This window comes from Myotis nattereri (assembly GCF_964212035.1).
Source record: "Myotis nattereri genome assembly, chromosome: 1".
NCBI lineage: Eukaryota > Metazoa > Chordata > Mammalia > Chiroptera > Vespertilionidae > Myotis > Myotis nattereri.
Window position 1 is genome coordinate 199,265,966 of NC_138075.1, and position 22,371 is coordinate 199,288,336.

At 44.4% G+C, this 22,371-nt stretch overlaps 1 protein-coding gene across 1 annotated transcript in view; it reads left to right on the forward strand.

Annotated features, from left to right (window-relative positions):
* The window catches only part of LNX1 (ligand of numb-protein X 1), an 87,845-nt gene that overhangs the window by 34,318 nt on the left and 31,156 nt on the right, over window positions 1-22,371 (forward strand). Inside the window, exons 2-3 of the mRNA XM_081088639.1 lie at window positions 17,725-17,966; window positions 18,496-18,648. Of these exons, the coding sequence (XP_080944765.1) occupies window positions 17,725-17,966; window positions 18,496-18,648 (395 nt within the window). The remainder of the gene's footprint in view (window positions 1-17,724; window positions 17,967-18,495; window positions 18,649-22,371) is intronic.

The window sequence follows — 22,371 nt, forward strand, 5'->3', positions numbered from 1 at the left end:
AGTACCTGAAAGGCTGAATTTTTTAAATCTTCCCAGGTGATTCTATTGTTTAGCCAAGGTTAAGGTGGGAGAACAGGCATGTTGATACGGTGATGACTGAGTTACTTGGCAGTATATTTTAGAAGCTATAAAAATGTGCATGTTACTTGGTCTAGTTATGGAAAAACAACACAAAAAAATAAACATGTATCTGTGTGTCTATGCATTGAAAAAGGAGATTTGGAGAATATATACTAACAGATTAGCAGGCATTTTCTGTGGGGGTAGAGTTATGAGTTATTTCCTTTTTCTTTTTCTGTATTTTAAAAAACCATAGGTATCTGTCATGTTCTGAACCATGTATGAAAGGTGGAGAATACAAAAGACACGGTCTCAGGGAGTTCGCACTCTAGTTGAAGAGACCCATCCAGTGTCCGTCAGCACTCCATGCCATTATGTAATGAAACTGAGTCCTGGGTAAAGCCAGCATGGTTCACACTGTGCTTCTTGTCTTCGGTCTTCTGTGCTGGATTGCTCGCTACAGGAGGGCCAAGTCTTAGAAGCACCTAGCCTTGTGCCTTACATTTGGTAGACTTTACTAGTCATTCCAGTATTTGTGGAACAACTGGATGGAAGAGCTCAGAGAGAAGAAAGATTACTATGAACTTCAATAGAGATGATGAGATCAGAGGCAGGCCTTGGATAAAATGAGCTGGATCTGTTGGAACAGCAGCCACTCCAGGTGAGAGGCCAGCTTGGACGAGAACTGTGGTAGAGGTGGATATGATGAGTTTGTAGATGTGCTTGACTGCAAAATGCCTTGTCTAGTGTAGTGACTAGTTGTTGCCAAGCCAAAGAAATTGAGCAGAGCAATAGCCAAAAGGTAGCCTCACAGAAGAGAGGGAGGAAAAATAGGTTTTGGATTTTTTAAAAAAATATATATACTTTTATTGATTTCAGAGAGGAAGGGAGAGAGAGATAGAAACATCAATGATGAGAGAATCATTGACCAGATGCCTCCTGCACACTCCCGACTGGGGATGGAGCCCACAACCCCCTCAGGGATTTGAACCGTGACCTTCTGGTTCATAGGTCAACACTCAACCACTGAGCCATGCAGGCTGGGTGAAAGAAAAGGTTTTTAATTATCCAATAAGTGAATAGCAGTCAGCATTTCCTGCAAATAGAGGAATCCACTCCCTCCCCTATTTGCATGACAGAGTTCTGGGGGAATTAAATAGTCACAGAAGGAGTAAGGTTAAATGAGGAAGCTCATTCACAAATAGAAACTGGCTGGGAATTTTGAATTTCTGTTTGTTTCATGCACAAAGACTTGGCAAAAAAAAAAAAAAAGAGTCAAGTATCTCCACATGACCCATTCCCAAACTGAGTGAGGGAGAACACACTTTCTCAGTATATGAGTGTCCAGTAGTGGACCCAGGAGGGCTCCTGATACCCAGCTCAGAAAGGGCCTGGAGAAAATGCATGCATTTCATAGTTCTCAGTAGAGTGGAATGCGCTTTGAGGAATGAAGGAATTGCTTCACAGCGCCGTCTGGGAATGATTTCCACTCAAATGCCATACCACCTTCTCCCGCCCCCCACCCTCCATTGCCACACTGAGCTGTGAGAACCGGGGCAGCCCGTGGGGTGTGCAGACTTCACAAAAACTCAAGGTGCTCAAGTAAGACGCATCCCAGGCGGTGGGAAAGCTAGGCTGCTGCTTTCAAAGCCATTCAGAAAACCTCCCTGGGCAGCCAGTTCCGATATTTAGAAACCCTGGCCGCCATGCAGCCCACCCTTTCCCATTTGTCCTAAAAACATTTCCTAGTCGGTCCTGAAATAGAAAGAACAGTTGATCCATAGCCTGACTTCTCAGAAATGAAAAGCTAGACTTTGGTTATTTCTGAGTGCTTTAAAAAGCAAAGAGGATAATTCTGAATGGAAGCCAAGAATTGCAGGGACCAAATGTTAACCAACAAGAAGATGCTCCCCCTCCTCCAACCACCGCTATTGCCATGACCACCACACTCCCCCCTAATTCATGGGTAGCTGAAGAAAAACTCAGATCATCTGTAGTAGGAAGATTGTCTGCTCTTCCTCCACCAAGCGCCCAGGGAAAAGTCTTCGTGACTCCGAAGATGCTGGAGACTCAGAGTGGGTAAACCATCCTGACGTCTCTGTGAAGAATTGACCTGGCATGTGGACTGGGCCCGAGCCCCCAGCCATCCCTCATGAACTGCTGTCAATTTCACATCTGTTTTGGGGCTGGAATCCTTAGGTGTCACCCCAGGGAGCAGTGCTGGTATTTATCAGGCCCTCCTGCCTATCAGCTGGGCTCTTCCTAGCTAAACAGTGGAGTGGATTCCTCTAGTTCTGGGAGCCCTGGGATTTCATGCAGTTTGGACCTGCAAGGGCTGCTGGGAGAGATGTGCTGATGCAGCAGTTTGGGGTGGCCCTCTGGAAGCCCTTCTAAAAAGCTGTCATGTGAGCACACACTGGGTGGACCTGAAACCACAAACGCCCCCACCCAACTTGCTTCTGTTTCTATTAAATCTTTGGGCAAAACATAGAAAAAGGGGGAAAAAACGTGGCAGAACACCATGGTGAAGTGCATATTATTTAGAGTTGCAACTCTGACCTTAAGCTCAGTCTCTGCCACTTAAGGGGTGACCAGCTCGTCCTGGTTTGACTGGGACTGGCCCCATTTTGAAATTGAAAAGTTCACATCCCAAGACCCCAGTCAGCCCTAGGCAAACAGGGATGGTTGGTCACCCTAGATTCTGTGTGCCTCGGGCAAATGAAGCTTTGTGTTACATTTCCACATCTGCAAAATGGGGATAATCACATCTACCTCATTAGGCTCTTGTTAAGACTAAATGAATAAAGTGCTTAGAACCACCGGACCCATGTTAAGAACCACGTGTGTTAGCTATTCATATTATCATAAGATACCTTGACAGTGATATACAGGGTTTAAATCAACAACAAAATCCCAGACAGGTATGATTGACTTCCAGCTCCTTTGCTTTAGTGCAGTGTCATCTTGGACAGATTACTTAATGCCTCTGAGCACCATTTTCCCCATCTGTAAAATGGGGGTAATCTCAGCTGGGGCAGAGATTAACAGGATAAACCCCACTGCCATGCCTAGTGATAAAGACCAAGCACAGAACAAAGGACGGCCAGGTGGTTTCCCCTATGACTTCTGACTAACAGGAGAGAAGGTGTGCTCCTAGCCAGCCTGGGATGACAGCTAACCCTCTTTTCTCCTGATAAATCCTGCTTTGCCCCAATTGCTGTGTATTTATACTGAGTGCTTGAACTTGAATGCCTGGACTGAAGGGCTCCCTCTAGAGGAGGAATAAATAAATCCCCTAGAGGGGCCCACACACCCAGGCAGGATCATTTTAAGCTTCTGCCACCTAGGATGCTTGGGGTCACACCCATTCTGAGAGAGAATCGGGTTATTTTCAGGGAGGAAGAATGGCCGGAAGATAGCAAGCCCAAGGGCACGTGAGGACCACTGCAGCTGCCTCCCCGCCCACGGACCCACCAAGCAAGCAGCATCACAATGGCCCTGTTGTCAGAGCAGATGCGACGGCACAGGCAGCTGGAGGCTCACAGCTCATGCTGGTCCACTGCAGCCTGAAGATGCCGCCGACTCGATCAGAACAGGCCACACTCGCCAGCCCATGCTGTATGCAGTCCACAGAGCAGCCACTAAACTGGCCGTGAAAAAATATTTATAGTAAAGAGAATTTAATTTCTCTTGCTTTTTCTCTGCCTCTCACATTGCAGTCACCTTGGAATCACCAGGCACTAGGGTGCATCGCATCCTAAGGTTCATGCCTCAACTAAAAGTCTATCTGCCTTAGGTTCAAATCCCAGCCCCTCCAATTACCAGCTGTGTGACCTTGGGAGCGTTACTTAGTCTCTCTGTGCCTTAATTTCTCATTAGCAAAATGGTGATGGGGGTCTTCCTCATTGGGATGATGTGAGGACCGCATGGGCTCATAGGGACAAAGCACATAGAATAGTGTCTGGTCGAGAGTAATTGTAAGTTATTAATTAGTGTTGAGAAGGACAAAAGGATGTAGCTACAGATCGTCTTACAGGATTACATCTATAAATAGAAAAAAATAGAAAAGGAGAGCCATTAACGTTAGGTAAAAGAATAGCCACTTCTGCCCTGCCTTCCCCAGAATAAAAATGGACACTGTGCAGATGAGCCAAACATTTCTCAGTCCTGCACAGCACGGTGGATCTACTCCATGGGAACATGTCGGCATATTTGGTAAACTGAGTCAAATGTGCTTATTTAGGTTGGCATTGGACCGTTTGTTTCCTGAGCTGATTCTACTTTAAGAGCATCCTGCGCCTACCTCTCTCTGCCCCACCCAAGTCAAGAGCCTGGGGTTCTGGCTGCCTAACGCTTGGCCTGCATTTTCATGTCGTTTTCCAGTTTGTTTTGAATTTTCTCTTTCTGGTCTTCATTAACGAGTGAGGCAGGGGTGGTTGGAATGGCTGGGGACATTTTCCCCAGCGGTTTGGAAGCAGAAGATGGGAGCTAATGAGAGCAAGGAGTGTGTGGCTGATGGTGATGTAAGAAGTCCTTGGATGCTCCAGGGTGAGGACCTTTAGGGTTCAAGTTCATACTCAAGAGCCTCAGCGGACTCCCAGAAGGGGGGCTTGCCCAAGCTCTGACCTCTTTTACTTACTAACTGATGTTTACTTCACCCATGACTACACAAAAGTGCTAATGACTTTTTTTCACATATGGTTTCTGCTAGCTAAGTGAGCGGCCATGTAATATGACCTAAGGGAATAAGGGTTTAAACTTGGGAAGAAAAAGTAATCCAAATAAGGAATAATGACCTTACCTAATGTTCTTAGACTGAAGAGATATTATTTAAGAAGCTGCAGGTAAAGCAAGTGAAATATAGAAAATAATGATCCAATCAGAACTCGGAAAGTTTCTGAAATGGGTCCCGTGCTCAGGACCAAGCTGTGAAAACCGGAGGAGTAGTATTACTAGATGTTGTGTTGCTGTTACTTGAGTCTTTTCCAAGTAACATGATCAAGACTTAATTAGCAAGGCTGGGTGGGCTGAGGGAGCTCAAATGGGACTGTTTTGGAAGAGGATGACTGATGCATTTATTTTTATCTTATACACAATAAAGAATTCTAGTGCTTTCATTAAAAGAGTCATGAAATATTAGTGATGCATTTAAAAGATACACCCTACATTCTTCCAAAAGAAGAATCAAGGATGCCTGCAATGATTAGAACCTATCTGGGCCAGCTAAAGTAAAAGTATAAACAGAAAACATCCAATAAAAGGGCAAGAAAAACATAGAGGCTCCCAGCATCTCCCAGGCTGCTCTGATACACATGGCTAACTCCGCCCATGAGTGCTGTCTGCACAGTGGTGAGCAAGACAAGTATGAACATTTACTCTTACAGAAGCTATATGCTTTGGGGTGGGGGGGTGGGCAGAGACAGTTATTTAAAAGAAAAGCAAATAAACATACAAAGTAACTTCCAAACATTTACATGCTAAGGAAGTGACAGTGTGACTGGTAGGCTGGGAGTGGTGGTCCACTTTAGACTGATGGTCGTGGAATCTATGTTAGGAGGTGACTTTGAGCCCTCCATTGTCAACTTCAACCTTCCTGCTCCTGCTGACCCTGTGTTGGCATCAGACTTCAGTGCCTGCCAAGACCTGCACAGCTAGGGTTCAGGACCTGAAGGAGGGGCCAATGCACAGATGAAAATGCTATACAAGAAATATGAATTTAGAAGACATTGGGAGCCAGGTGGAGCCTCTTTCTTGAAAAGACACACGGACTTCTGGCCTGGTCCACTATTTATTTACTTGAATACACATTTCCCCTTTAGCAATGCATACAGGCAGGTCAAAGGTAAAGTTTGGTAAATTGTATAAAGATTATCAGGTTAGGAAATTGCCTTGAGCCACTGAGCCCCCAGCAGGGCAGTATTATGCTGATTTTCAGCCCTGCTGAATATCAAAGTCCATTGGCCTTCCAATGTTTTCTTTTTGCATTAATATGTAAACTGCAGTTTGCTTTAGCCTCCTGCAAATGCCCACTTGTGTCTGGCCCCCAGGCCATGGCTTAGCCCTACTGAACCCCAGAAGTGGGTAACGGACTAGAAGTCAGGTGTCTCGGGTTTTATCCCCAGCACCTTCTGCTCAACCCTATCTCCCCCTGGCCCCCCAGCATTTCTCTTTTCTCTTCCTCTTTGGTCTCACTTTAGCTCTGTTCTTTACCTGTCAGTGTCACTTGGGAGAAAGTCTGCACTGAACCCAATAGTTCTGGCAACTACCATGCACTTGCATCCTTGGGGCCTTTGAATGTGGCCTTCACAACTAGTCTGATAGGCCAGTGTCGCTCATTTTCCTAGATTTAGCTCAGATTTCACCTCTTCTGAGAAGCCTTCCCTGATTAGTCCAGGCAGAGTAATGAGGGGCCCCTCCCTCAAGCTCTCCCAACACTTGGCTCATACCTCTAACTCTCTCTGATAATGTGGCTTGGTGGTTTTACTATTTTCGCATTAGTCTCCTTAAGTGCAAACACTGTGTAGTATTTTTCTTTGAACTCACAGTGTCTAACATATGCCTGATATATAATAATTATGCTAGTCACTGCTTATTGAGTTACTACTATATTTCAGATAGTTAGGCCCTTTGCATGACTCTTTAAACCCCAGTAAATAAACATTATTTGCCCATCTTACATGTGGGAAATGAGGGTTAGAGGAAGTAAGAAACTTGTTCAGAGTCACAGAGCTCAAGGTGGCAGACCTAGGAGTCATCCCAGGTGTTTTAAACTTGAAAGTCTGTGCCTTTTCTACTTTTCTGCTTCCTCTTTCTCAGGAGGTCCCCCCTTAAGTGGTTATTGATGGGAATTGTATTTCAAATCACTCTTTAAAAAAACTCTGCTGGATCAGCACAAAATAGCAAAAGAATGTATATGGCAATCATTACTCTTAGTCTTACCATGTGCATAATTGTTTTAAAACACAGATCAAATAAAATCCTATTAAGTTATTAGGGGAGTATGTGACAAACAAGAGAAATTGAAAAAAAAAAGTCTTCTTTTCCCTCATCTTGAGTTGGGGTGTAGGGAAACGAAAAGGAAAATTCTGAGCTTGCTGAGGGAGAAGCCACACAATAAGCCATAACAATTACACGGTATCAGTAATGTTGGTGAATCCATCAATTCCCAGTTTGTTAATTTGAACAAACAGAACACCAAGAAGGCAGCTGCTGGTTAGTTCAACTTAGTACCTGTTTGCTGAGTGCCTGCCCTAGGGGATCTGTGATATGCAGACCCCGTGATTGCAAAGCTTTGCCCCTTCCCTCCAGTCCTTTATACCCCACAGAGCAAGACAGCTACCCAGTCAGCTGAGGCAGAGCCGATGTGCCTTGATCATTGGCCAGGAGTGACACCCATGAGCTAGCTCTTTTCCAGGCACCAATGTGAGAAAGCCGCCTTGACTCCAGAGGAATAAAGGTTCTACACTTTGAATCTATTGCCTTCATTATGGAACTAGACCAGGAGGGCATCTGGAGAAAGAGTATCCTAGACAACAGCAGGATGCAGAGCCCCGGAATCAGGCACCTGCTGGGCCAGTGTGAAGACCAGCAGGGGCTGACTGATGAGGGGTGGGGATGAGAGCAGAAGTAACGGGACAGAAAGTACGGGCCCTTGTAAGGATCGTATGGTTTAGTAAGATGGTGGCCTATTGTAAAAGGGTCCTTTGGCTGCTCTGTTGAGAATAGACGGGGAAGGGGAGTGAATGTAGGAACAGGAAAACCTCTCAGGAGGCTGTTGCAGTAATCAGGGCATTGATGATGGTGGCTTGGGCCAGGGTGGTGGGAGTGGGAGTGACGAGAAGTAGCTGGATCCTGGAGAGATCTTGCTGGATTATATTTGGGGTGTTGAAAGAAGAAAAGGAAGCAGGGATAACTCTGAGGTTTGGGGCCTGCATGACAGAACAGATATAAGGTGCTATTTAATAAAATGGAGAAGATGCGGGGTGAGCTAGTTTGGCAGGGAAAGTTAGGGTGTCTGGATGCATGAAGCTCCAGATGCCTGTGAGATATGTAAGTGAAGACATGGGGTGAGCAGTTTGATAATGAGCCTGGAGTGCAGGAGAGTCTCCAGGCCAGAGACCAGGCCATGGCGGGGAGAAAGCATGGAAACCCCCAGCTTGGATTCCAACCCCAGCTCCCCTCTGGGAACCTGGACCAGGCTTTCTTCCCTTCTAGCTTTCATATCCTCATCTGTGAAGTGGAGGGGGTTTAACTAATAGCACAGGCTGGTTAGGAGGGTAAAAAAGGACCAGATAAGTACAGCGTGACACACAGCACATAGTAGATCAATAGACATTAGCTGTCCTCTTCCCAACCCCTTCTGGATTGCCAGACTATAGTAATATAGGCATGTATTGCACCCCTGTAGTAAGGTCATGATCTACACAGTTCAAGAAAGTACTGAAACATCAGTAAAAAGAAGGTGTTGGAGTGGTCAGGATGGGTTGGGATGGGGAATGGGGAGGGAGACTGGAGCAGGGAGATAGGCTAGGTAGGACATATTGCAAAGCCATGGAGGTGTGGTGTCAGGAGGGCAGGGTGGTGGCCCTGGAGCTGGAGTTGGGAGCTGAGCATGCATGACTAAGGCCCACCTGAGCCTCTGGGGTCGCTAGCATGGTGACAAAGACTTTCTATGGGTTGGAGCACAATAGTTCCTGAGGCTCCCAGGGTCCTGTCTCCCAGCTGCCTTGCTCAAGAACACAAAAGAGAGCCTGTTGCTCTCTCACCATGACCATCTCTTCTCCTGCATCCGTCTCTCAGCCTGGCCCCTGGGTACCCACTTTGAGCAAAATCTGAGTCACTCGTTCTGTTCAGCAGAACAGCTGAAGCCATCGGCAGGGAAACTTGCTTCCTCCAGATCCTCTAATCTTGGTTCTCTGCCTGACAGCGAATACCCCCATTAGGGTTGGATGTCTCCCTCTCCCATTAGATAATAGCTTTGGGCAAGCGATTAGCTCTCCCAGGAGTGAAAGAGAAACAGTTGAGAATTCAATCCTATTCTCTGACTTGGATCAGAAATGGGGCTGGGACAAATAATGAAAGAGAACCCCCTTTCGGGCCATTTCCCCTCTACATGCACGCACACACAAGTGGGGAGGGAGGGTGCGGGTGGGGGGGAAGAGCGAGACAATGCTAGTGTTGCTTCCTGGAGGACTGAAAAGAGAGAAATCAGCCTGACTCACCCACATTGGCAGTTTTACTTTATTCCCAGAAGTTGCAATTTGTCATCCCTTGAGATAGATCTGGCCTACAGATGTGTTTTGTTTGGCCAACATGATGTTCTTAAAAATTTTGAACTTGTTGCCAACTTTTAAAATCATGAGATTTCATGTTAAAAACTGGATTTCAGCTTCCAAATCGCTTGCTTCAGCAACACTGGGCTGATCTTTTTAATTTTTTTTTAATTTTTTAGGGTTTTTTTGCATAAATCCTTTACCTTTTTCACCCAGCCCCTCAATCCCCATCCCTTCTGGCAGTTGTCAGTCTGTTCTCTGTAAGTCTGTTTCCATTTTAATTGTTAGTTTTTATTTTGTTAATTAGATTCCACATATAAGTGAAATTGTGCTGTACTTGTCTTTCTCTGATTGGCTCATTTCACTTAGCATAATGCTCTCCAGGCCCATCCATGCTGTCACAAAGGGTAACATTTCCTTCTTTTTTACAGTAAAGTAGAATTCCAGTGTGTAAATATACCACAGCTTTTTTATTCACTCCTCTATTGCTGGGCACTTGGGCTGCTTCCAAATCTTGGCTATCGTAAATAACACTACAATGAGCATAGGGGTGCATGTATTCTTTCAAATTAGTGTTTTGGGTTTCTTTGGATATATCCCCAGATGTAGAATTGCTGGGTCATGAGGCAGTTCCATTTTTCAATTTTTTGAGGTAACACCATATTGCTTTCCACAGTGGTTGTACCAATCTGCAGTGTACTAGGGTTACCTTTTCTTCACATCTCACCAATCATTAATTAATTTATTGATGATAGCCATTCTGACAGGTGTGAGGTGCTATCTCATTGTGGTTTTAATTTTCATCTCTCTGATGATTAGTGACATTAAGCATCTTTTCATATGTCTGTTAGCCATCTGAATGTCCCCTTTGGAGAAGTGTCTATTCAGATCCTTTGCCTATTTTTTAACTGGGTTGTTTTCTTGGTGTTGAGTTGTATAAGTTCTTTATAAATTTTAGATATTAACCCATTATCAGATGTATCATTGGCAAATATGTTCTCCCATTCAGTCGTTTGTCTTTTCATTTTGTTGATGGTTTTCTTTGCTATGCAAAAAACTCTTTAGATTGATGTAGACCCATTTGTTTATTTTTTCTTTTGTATCCCTTATTCAAGGAGATATATCAAAAAATATTGCTACAAGAAATGACTGAGATTTTACTGCCTATGTTTTCTTCAAAGTATTTCTGTGGTTTCCAGTCTAACATTTAAGTCTCTGATCCACTTTGAGTTTATTTTGGTGTATGGTGTAAGAAGATGGTCTACTTTTCTTTTCTCTCTTTTTCTTTTTTTTGTATGTATCTGTCCAATTTTCCCAACACCACTTACTAAATAGACTGTCTTTACCCCATTGTATGTTCTTGCCTTCCTTGTCAAATATTAATTGACCATAAAGGAATGGGTTTATTTCTAGGCTCTCTATTCCATTCCATTCATCTGTATGTCTGTGTTTATGCCAATACGATGCTATTTGATTACTATGGCCTTGTAATATAGTTTGATATCACATGGTGTGATTCCTTCAACTTTGTTCTTCTTTCTCAAGATTGCTGTGGCTATTCGGGGTCTTTTGTGGTTCCACACAAATTTTGGGGATATTTGTTTTAGTTCTGTGAATTATGCCATTGGTCTCTTGATAGGAATTGCATTGAATCTATAGATTGCTTTGGGTATTATAGACGTTTTAATGATGTTAATTCTTCCTACCCATGAACACAGTATATGCTTCTACTTATTTTATCTTCTTTAGTTTCTTTCTTCAGTGTCTTTATAATTTTCTGAGTACAGGTCTTTTATATCTTTGGTTAAGTTTATTCCTAGGTATTTTATTATTTTTGATGCAATTATAAATGCGGTTGTTTTCTTAGTTTCCTTTTCTGATAGTCAATTATTGATGTGTAGAAATGCACTGATTTCTGGATATTTACTTTATATCCAGCTACTTTGCTGAATGCATTTATCAGTCTAGTCAGGGTTTCCATATTATCTGCAAATAATGACAGTTTTACTTCTTCATTTTCAATTTGGATGTCTTATTTCTTCTCTTGTCTCACTGTTTTGGCTAGGACTTCAGAACTATGTTGAGTGGTGGAAGCAGACGTCCCTGTCTTGTTCCCAATCTTAAGGGAAACGCTGTAGTTTATGTTCATTGAGTATGATGTTGGCTCTAGGTTTGCATATATGGTCTTTATTACATTGAGGTATGTTCCCTCTATTTCCGCTTTGCTGAGATTTTAAAATCATAAATGGCTGTTGGATTTATTGATGTGATCATGTGATTTTTATCTTTTATTTTGTTTATGTGGTATATCACTATCTTTTTTAAATGGAAGTATAATTAACATATAGCATATTAGTTTCAGGTGTACAACATAATGAGTCATGTATATATATTGAAAATTATCACAATAAATCTAGTTAACAACATTGTCATACATAATTATAAAATTTTGCAATGAGTACTTTTAAGATTCACTCTCAGCAACTTTCAAAAATGCAATACAGTATTATATGGTGCTATCAACTGTAGTCGCCATTTTGTACATTACATGTCCATGACTTATTTATTTTATAAATGGAAGTTTGTGCCATTTGACCCCTTCACCCATTTCACCAATACCCCTCCCCACTGCTGGTAACCACCAATCTGTTCTGTTTCTATGAGCTTGGTTTTTATTTGTTTATTTTTAAAGATTTTACATATGAGGTTATATGGTATTTGCCTTTCTCTGTCTGGCTTATTTCACTTAGCATAATGACCTCAAGGTCCATCCATATTGTCATAAATGGCAAAAATTTCATTACATTTTTATGATTGAATAATATTTCATTGTGTGTGTGATTTATCCTATATAATAAAAGGGTAATATGCAAATAGGCCTAATGGCAGAACAACCAAACAACCAATCAAAGCACAATATGCTAATGATATGCTAAGGATGCTCAACCGCTTGCTATAATGTGCACTGACCACCAGGGGGCAGATGCTCCAACCGGTAGGTTAGCTTGCTGCTGAGGTCCGGCTGATCGGGACTGAGCAAGATGGGCTGGACATGCCCTGGAGCCCTCCCATGGTCCCTCTCCGGCCCGATCATGCACTGGTGGGCTCCCTTATCCTGGCCTGTGCCCTTTTACAATCTAGGACCCTTCAGGGGATGTCGGAGAACTAGTTTCAGCCCGATCCCGCAGGCCACTCCCCTTAGGAGGGCACCAGACGCAGGGCTCATGGCTGGTGAACGCTGCTGTGGCAGCATAAGCCTCTCCCGATCAGGACTGATTGAGTGCAAGCCCACAGCAGGCACAGTGGGGCCAGGATGAGCTGGAGCAGCAAGTAGGAGCTGCAGGCGGCATTGGACAGCGGGTTTCAGCCCAATTCCTGCAGGCCACCCAGAGGGACCCCACCCGTGCACGAATTCGTGCACCAGGCCTCTAGTTGTTTTGTGTGTGTGTGTGTGTGTGTGTGTGTGTGCATCACCTTCATCCATTCATCTATTGATAGACACTTAGGTTGCTCCCATATTTTAGCTACTATAGAAGTGCTACAATGGGAGTGTAGCTATCTTTCAAATTAGTGTTTTCTATGTCCTTGGATAAATACCCAAAAGTGGATTGCTGGATCGATCCTATGATAGTTCTATTTTTAATATTTTCAGGAACCTCCATACTGTTTTCCATAATGGTTTCACCATTTTACTTTCCTACCAGTAGTGTACAAGGATTCCCTTTTCTATACTCTTTTTCTGACAGATAATTATTAGTGTATAGAAATGTAACATATTTTTGTATATTGATTTGGTATCCTCCAACTTTACTGAATTTGTTAGTTCTACCAGTTTTTTGGTGGAGGGTTTTCTATATATAATATGTCACCTACAAATCATGACAGTTTTACTTCTTACTTTCTAATTTAGATGTCCTTTTTTTTTTTTTGAGTAATTACTCTTGAGCTGGTCTTCTTAAGGCAATGCTCAGCAAAGTCTGTAGGCCATATAGGCTGCTGCACTTTCGAAACACTGCTCACCATGGTCCTCCCCTCCCAGACCGACCTCCCCCATTTCCTCACCTGACTAGCATGTGACTTTGCAAGCCTCGCTTCAAGTAGGACCAGACCGGGCAATTAATGAACTCAACATGAGGAGCAGCCCCAATGTTTACCTAATTCAGAAGTGAACCAAGAGAGAAAGAATGTAAGGAAAGTTAGATCAAAGGGAGGTTGTAGAGTTACCCAGACTGTTGTGATGAAGGTATTGAGACTCGCTTTCTTGTGGACAGCTTTTATTCTTCCGTCATAGTGGATAGCTCACTCTCAGAAGCTAGCCCTCCCCTGCAAGCCAGCTTGTGTTGCCTGGTGTGCTGCTCTCAGCGGAGGACACCCCATCAGAGCCTCTGTGAATTATGCGTGGGTCCATCCTGCTTCATGTCAACTGCTGTTAATAGCGAAACCATGGGCTCAGGAATTTTTACAAGAAGGGAGTTCATTTTCTCTTGCTCCCCACCCTTGCTAAAAGGACAGTATTCCACAGTACACCCGTGTCAGCATTCGTATGATAAGACTAACTTGCAGCTAGCTCACTTTAATATAGGAGCTCAAGATCCCAACTCCATTATTAACAACAGCAAAAGATAAATAAATGACTTTCAGAGTTGCTGTGCTGAACAGAGAGCATATCAGAAGTGCATGGTTTGTTTGAAAAATGGTTTTCCATGTTCCTTATGTTCATCCTTCAAGTTCATGGCCATCGCCCATCACCACCTGAGAGTACTTAGTGCTCAGGATAACTTAAAGGGAGAATGAATCCTGCTTGCTTTGAACACAACCCAGGGTTCACCGTATGTTCCTGTGCTGGCCAGTGCTAATCAGCTCTTCCTCTGTCCTCCCCTCTTTTGTGCTTGTAAATCAAGCGGCCCCAGTATTAGTCAACACAAAAGAGATTATTACTAAGTACGAGCTGCTACCTTCATAGATCGCTCTGTGCCTCAGATTCAAGCTAAGCCAACAAATTGGAGTAGGCAACACTACACACGTATGAGTTGCTTTAGCAGAACCTTTTCACGAAGGCTTATGAGCCAGAACGGTAAATTAAGTCTAGATTCTGTACCCTCTCCAGCCATCATAAGGATAGCCGTGATATGAGGCCATGGGGAAGGCTTACATGCCTAGACTTAAATGTGTCTTTGAACTCCAAGGGTGTGAAACAGCAATGGCTTCTTAATGCTATGGCCTTGGAATACTTTTAAAACCTTTAACCTCCTCACAAATGAGGCAGCAGAATAGGATGCCACCATTTTTCCACCGGGATGTGCTATGGCCTTCATCCCCCCAACCCCCAAAAAACCGTGGCTTGTCCCTTTGCCAGCCATTTGTCCAATAGGAAAATTCATTTCCTGCTCTGGCAGGGCACATGGCTAAGGGCAAGAGCATTGCTGCCCAAGAAAAGAGACTCTTCCCAGTCCAACTAAATAGTCTAGGAACTTCCTTCCCATCCATTGCTAACCAAACACTGCTGGCTTGATGGAAGTGTTCCACCCGCATATTTATGACTTTGGAGTTGCTCAAATGCATGCTGGCTTTTATTTTTTCCATCACACAGTGTTTCTTCCAATTTTTTAGTTTCCCATATCAGCCGCTTTGCTATTTTTAAGCAGAACAATTCCAAGCCAGAGTAGCTCATCAGAACAGTAAAACCTCATCAATTCAAACAGGGAGCCTGAATGCTTTCAGTGGGGGAAAGACTAACATTAGAAGCTGGAGGCCTGTTTCTTCTTCAATAAGAGAAGGGTGTGGGGTTAAATAATCAAAGTCCCTTTCTACCAATAGCAAAACCACATTCATCCAATCTAAGATGCCACTGATTATAAGAAACATTATATTTCATGTAGCAACAAGAAAAGAAAATGTAAAAATCTGCCACTGGTTGAATTATCTCAAAACACCTTCAAAGATATCCCTGTGATGTGTGGATTGTTCACATCAGACACTTGGGGCTTTGAAATCCATGGAGATGAATTGGTGACTTCTCCTGCCCTCTAGTTGTGTTGTTTGGCATAAAATAGGCCAATCCTTTTGCATGATCTCAGTAACAAAATGTAACACCACTTTTCATCTCTTTGGGGGGTATCTTTCTAAGCAAATAAAGCATTTGCTTGTCTCCTGGCAAGAAAATGTGGAATTTCTGTCCTCCTTCTAACAAGGAATATTTGCTTTACCAATACCAAATGTACATGCCACTGCTGTTTTTGAGACTTTCTAAATATACTGTAGCTTTTCATTTCAATCCTGAGTCATAAAGTAACTTCTTCTAAGACATTTAATGACAATTAAGCTCAATGTTGTAGTACCGAGAGTGGATGTGACTCAGTAGGGGTGACAAGAGGGACAGCCGTGCCATGTCTGCCATGCTGGGGCAGTGGCATCTGCATCATGGCTTCGGCTTGCAACAGAAGCTGTATGAGCCATCAGCCCCCATGCATCCTCAGAGATGTGAAAGTGTGAAAAAAAAAATGAGCATCTTAGAATGGATAAATCGTGTAAGCAGCTACAATCTTTTGAAAACCATCTATCTGTCTGGTCAGGTACTAAACTCTTGACAAGACTTAATGTCAGCCAGACCTCACAGCAACCCAAGGTGCATGTGTAGATTAGAAAGTTTAACGAGGTTAACAAAATTGCCCCAGATCACACAGCTTGGTAAACTTTAAAGCAGGGGTCCTCAAGCTTTTTAAACGGGGGGGGGGGGGGGGGGTGGGGGGGAAGTTCACTGTCCCTCAGACCGTTGGAGGGCCGAACTATAGTTTAAAAAAAAAACTATGAACAAATTCCCATGCACACTGCACATATCTTATTTTGAAGTAATAAAACAAAACAGGAACAAATACAATATTTGTATTTGTATGTGGCCCACGGGCCGTAGTTTGAGGACCCCTGCCAACCAAGAATTCTGACCGGGACAATAGGCTCTTCTCTTCACCCGCTATGTGGTTCTATGGGCCCTAGAAATCCTGTCTGCATGTGGGCTGTAGACTGCCATTTGGTTCTGTTTACTCCCAAGCATCTTACATGAGGCATCGCTCCAAGTAGGCTCTCCGCTGGGTTATTTAAAATAGCTCATCGCTTCTCGCTCTTTGGGCTGAGATTAAGTGTGTAAAATGGCTCAACAGCCCTAGCCGGCTTGGCTCAGTGGATAAAGAGTCAGCCTGCAGACTGAAGGGTCTCAGGTTCGATTCCAGTCAAGGCCACATGCCTGGGTTGCGGGCTCATTCCCCAGTAGGGGGTGTGCAGGACGCAGCCAATCAATGATTCTTTCTCATCATTGATGTTTCTGTCTCTCTCTCCTTCTCCCTTCCTCTCTGAAATCAATAAAGAAATATATTTAAAATGGCTCAACCATATAAGGTTTTGTGTAATGAGTTGATTTTTAAAAAAATACTAATTACACGTCCATTATATGCAAATGGCCACTTCTTAAAAGGGCTCACCGATATAATTTCTGCCCTCACAACAACTGTAGAAGCTGGTGCGGCTATCTGTGGCTGCTTCCTCACCACCGTGCAATGAGATAGTTCAATCATCACCATTTTCTGACCAAAACCCCACCTGAGAGCTGAAACGACTTGCCCAGTGGCACAGAGAAGTACATTCATCGCAAAATATGGACCTAGATCAACTCAAACCCTGGTCCCCTAGCCCGTGGGCCTGCTCTTTAACATGGATGGTAAATGGGTATAGACCATTTCATTTTATGTCCTTTTTTTTTTTTTAAGATTATGGATGTTGTTTTACTCTCCCAGTGTTAGAAGACATGACAATGAATGAAATTCCTCAGTGCGTGGGAGCCTCACTGAGACCAGCCCAGATGTAGAGCAGGAAAGCTAGCAAGCCCGCCTCTCGAGAATAGCAATGCGGAGTGAATTCCTGTGGCCTGGTGGTGGTGGCGACTCTGTTTCCATGGACAGTTAAATATGGAATCTGGGAGGAACTTGGTATTTATGTTCAGAGCTCTGGGAGCTAAACCCAAAAGACAGGCCTGAGAATGTGACTAAGCCCTTTGGTGTCAAAATAAACACCAGCCAGAGGAATTACCATCCAGATAGCCGAAGATCACCGGCCTCAAGCCCTCGTCTCGAAGACGCCTTGACAACTTTCATACATGCGCATTCCAGAGGCCAGTATAGAAGTTGCTTTAAGTAAGAGAATGTGATGAGCATCTTTCAAAATGTATCTCAAATTATCAGTTCATTTTGTTGGCGAGGGTCTGCTGAGTACAGATGTGTGAGAAGGGAGGTAGATCTAAGGGTGAGCAAATCAAGCTTGGAGAGTAGCAAGCGTGCTCCTCTCCAGTAGAGGCTGGTGGGTAAGGAGCAAAGCTGAGCCATTTCTCCTGGTTTTCCTGCAGCTGTAAAGGCGCCTCCCACTATGGCCTGACCAAGGACAGGAAGAGGCGCTCCCAGGATGGCTGTGTGGACGGCTGTGCGAGCCTCGCGGCCACGACACTCTTCCCGGAGGTTTCTGCAGCTGCCACCGTCGCCTTAATGACAGACGAGCCTGGCCTGGACAACCCTGCCTACGTGTCCGCGGCAGAGGATGGGCAGCCAGCAGACAGCCCATCGGACTTTGGCCGGAGCATCCGAACGAGGGGTGAGTCAAAGGGGTGGTTGTCCGGGAATGGGCTCCTTCCCTTGGGGTGGCCCTCCGTGGAGTAGTCACTGTGGAAAGTTCTCGAAATGTTTCTTTTCTTTTCTTTTCTTTTCTTTTTAAAGAGAAGTCATTCTGGTAGTTTTGGCAGCGATGCAATATCCAATTCTCCAAAGTGGAATAGAACCACGAGTCCCTCAGATCATTAAAAATGTGTGTAATCTGAGTTGGTAGAAGGGGTTGAAGCCAGGCCTACTGATTCATCACTCCCACCTGTCCGTTCCTTCCCATCCATGCTGCTCAAGAAAGGTGCTGGTTTGTTCAGTCCATTCTAGGAAAAAAAAAAGCAGATTTTAAACAAGCCGTGCAATTTCATTGTAGAAAAATTTAGAAAACGTTCCTAAGTGAATTCTATCGCCCTGCCACCCAGCAGCGATCACCGTGTGTGTTTTCCTGCGCACGTCTTACCGGACGCGCATAAGGGAGGGTTTCTGTGCCCGTGTGGCCACTGTTCCTTCTCTCCTTTCCTCAGCACGGCCCTTCGAGCGATCCTCTATTAGAAGCAGATCGTTTAAAAAAATAAACCGAGCTTTGAGTGTTCTGCGAAGGACAAAGAGTGGAAGTGCCGAGGCCAATCAAGCCGACGAGGGCGGAGGAAACTCTGAAAGCACCACTCCCCCTGAAGGTAAATGAACTCCCCGCAGGCTGGGAATGGGCTGGGAATGGGCTGGCCTTCCAGAATCATGTCTGCGTGATGACAACCTGACCACCACTCGCTTTCTGTGGCAACTCTCTTCCCAAGGGTATAACATATTTCTTACCTCGCTTAGCCTGGTTCTCATGTAAGTAACTGCAAGCAGAAATTGTTGTTCTCCTTTTCCACAGGCTGAGGGAAACGCGGTGAGAACCCTTACGTTCAGGTACTAGCTTAACACATACCAAGAATAATCAGAGTTGGTAAGTGAAAAGCAGTGAGAACAGTGCCTGGTAAAGGCTGTGTAGCTACTGGTGGTCCTTATCACAACTAGGTATGATGGTATGGTTCTGAGTGTCTTCCATGCATTCGCTCACGTAATCCACACAACAACCCTAGGAAGTAGCTGTTTGCCAGACGAGGAAACGGAGGCATAGGGAGGTTCCTTAGCTTGCCCAAAGTGCCTTACCAAATGTTGAACGCCGGTAATGTGGCTCCAGAATCCACGCGAAGTTGTTATTGGGTCTTAGATCCTACGTGTTTTCTCAAATATAAATGGAGCTGAGGAAATACTGTCCGTTTCCTTCTTTTCATTTTATATTAGAATTTAGGGTAGTAATACTATTAGCTTAAAAACTAGCTTTTTCTGGGTGCTAGGTAGTGTTCTAAGTCATTCCGATATCACAACGCTAGGGGATTATCATGTTCATATTACAGATGAGGAAACAGGCCCAGAGACATTACTAGCCCAAAGTCACCCAGCTAGAAAATGGCACACTTAGGATTTTAAACCAGGTCTCCGGCTTCAGAACCCCCTCTCTTAACTACTGGTTAAGTACCCTTCTCTCTGGGGGGTTGGTTGGTAGACCCCAAACCACTGCCTTTAGAGAATTTCTAAGCAGTGTTATAACACCCCTTCTTGCTCACTTATCACCTCTCACCCTGTACGCACATGCTCATTCATATACACATGCACGCACGTGCTCACACACACACTGCTTGCATTAACTATCCTGACTTACTATCCCAGTCCTGTAAATACTCTTTTGCTCACTTCCATGCTGTTGTCCAGCCTGCACTTCCACTCACCTTCATCTGGCATTCTAATGCCTCCTTCCAGCCTAGGCTTTGCCTCTTCCTGGAAGCCCTCCCTGATTCCCTCAGTCCCCCTTCTTTTGTATTCTTCAAGCACCTGGTTCTCTATTATCGCAATGACCACCATTCATTATAACTGTACCTATAAGGGTAGAGGTTCTTCTTCTGAGCTTTTGTACTCTCAAAGCCAAACACAGGATCTGGTGCATAATGGTGTTTGCTGAACGTGTGTGCAATGAATACGTGACATGATTAGAACTTCCTTTATGCCAGTCTTCCTTTCTTAGTAAAGGCTCCTTAATGACACTCTATATAAAGTTTTCTCCTGCATGAATAAGATTTATTTGCATGTTTATTCCAGAAACATTTTTAATAAGAGGTTTCTATGTATAAGGCACTAGCCAAGGCTCTGCAATTTTTTATGAAGCATATAAAATCCAATTCCTGGCTTCAAGAGGTTCGTTCAAGACTAAAAGAAAATAGAATGCCATAGAGTGAGGTGCGCATGAATGACAATGGCAGCCACAGGGAGAGCAGCGTCAGTTCCAAGAGGGCAGTGTTGTCCATGTTTAAGGAATGGTTTCAGATCTGGGTGGGCATTGAGATCTTGACTGTGTTGGAAAGTAGTGGGAGATTCATTAGGTCAGATCAGAGAGGGTGCTAGATGCCATTAAGAGTCTGGACTTGTATCCACCTGAAAACTTGGGTGGAATTGTTGAGGATTGGAGCCATGTTTCAAAAAGATGAGGGTGGCAGCCGTGTTCTGTGTGCAGGAGGCCTAGAGTGGGAGAGAATAGATTGCCTGAGATGCTCTGGGAAGCTGTTGCCCTGGAATAGGGTGAGGTCTGAGGACCCAGTGGGGCTGGTAGTGATACTGGTGAACTCCCGTGGTGTGGGTTAGCCATACCTTTATATCCGTAAAGAGACTGTCTCTACTACTTATCGGCTGCATGACCCTGGCCAGGTTACTGAACTTCTCTAAGCTTCAGTGTTTCAACATCTAAAAAAAACAGGGATAATAATTATCTACTTCATAAGATTGTTAGGACAAAAAACAAAACAAAACAAAAAATTGTGCATGCCAATCACTTAGCTCAAGGCAAACTGTGGCTCTCAAGCCACATGCAGCTCTTTGGCCCCTTGAGTGTGGCTCTTCCTAAGCCTTAGGAGTACCCTAATTAAGTTAATAACAATGTACCTACCTATATAGTTTAAGTTTAAAAAATTTGGCTCTCAAAAGAAATTTCAATCATTATACTGTTGATACTTGGCTGTTGACTAATGAGTTTGCCGACCACTGTCCTAGACCAACACGAGTTTGGCAGTTTAAAACTTACTTTAACTCTTCAAGGGCACTGGGGTCTCACTGGGGTGGCCCTAATTAGCATCATTTACAAGCGTTATTGGGTGTGTCCTCTCGGATTATCAAATCAACTAGGTTTGGATGTATGGTTTTAGTAAATCTGTTGGGAGAGACGGGGAGGAGAGGGGAAAAATTGGCAGCTTTGACTCTTTCTAAATCTTTCTTTGCTCGAAATGATTTTTTAAAATTTCCATTCCCTTGTCACCAAACCTGTTCCAACAAATGCTTGCGGTATATCTACTTAATGTAACTGGAGTAGCTTAAACATTAATTGACCTCAGTCACCCTTGTGCTATTAGCACCAGGAACTGGCAGATTAAGACGGCTGCCCACAGCCTCACAGCAAAGCCAATCACTCACTTGAAATTAAATCCCAGTGGAGGTGAAGGACCCGAATTTACAATGTCTCTGGCTCTCTCTGGCCGCTAAATTGCTTTGTTTCTCATGTTCTACAAAATGTAGAAATAACTTGAATTCTTTCTGTATTGTTCCTAGAGAGTTGAGGGCTCATTAGTGAACTGAGTTCATTAGGAAAAATGGACGAGGGTCATGGGTTTTGATAATAGTCACAAAGAGTGGACTATGCGGAACCAGGCGTGCGGTCTTGATCTTCCCAGATGACTTAATTAAGGGAGAATTGGGGGCAGAGGCAGCTGTCAGCAGCTACAGGAGACAGAAGCTTCTCCGCCCTCCTCATCCGAACTCAGCCTCAAGCAACTCGGGAGGCGTGCTTCCTCCTCCCACTCGGTGTAGCCTGGCCGGCACTTACGGCATCGCCTCTGGTCACTTCTCTCCAAACCCAGGTGGAGAGCAGTGCTGGGGGTGCTGCCGGCTAACAGACCTACAGGGAAAGCCCCTGTGGGATTGTCACCGGGCTGGGAACCCCCGGCTCCAGGCACACCTGAGGCAGGTGATGGGAAGGGTGATCATCAGGAGCCCTGGGTTCTGACCTGGCTCCGAGGGCCACCTAACTAAGTGACATGACCTCCAAGCAGTCACATCACTCCCCCCCCCCGCTGAGCTCAAATGTCCTCACTTGAAAGATAAAGGCTCGACTTGCTATCCACAGCTGCACACCGACTAGAGCAGATCTGCGTGTGGGCACAGTGGGGTGGGGGTGGGCGTGTGACGTATTTCACGGGAAAGAAGAGTCCTCAGTTAAAAAATCAAGTTTGCAAATGCCACCCATGATGATCTCCGAGTCTCCTAGCTCTGAATTAGTGATGGTGGCAGATCGGTGGCCAAACCTCTTAAAG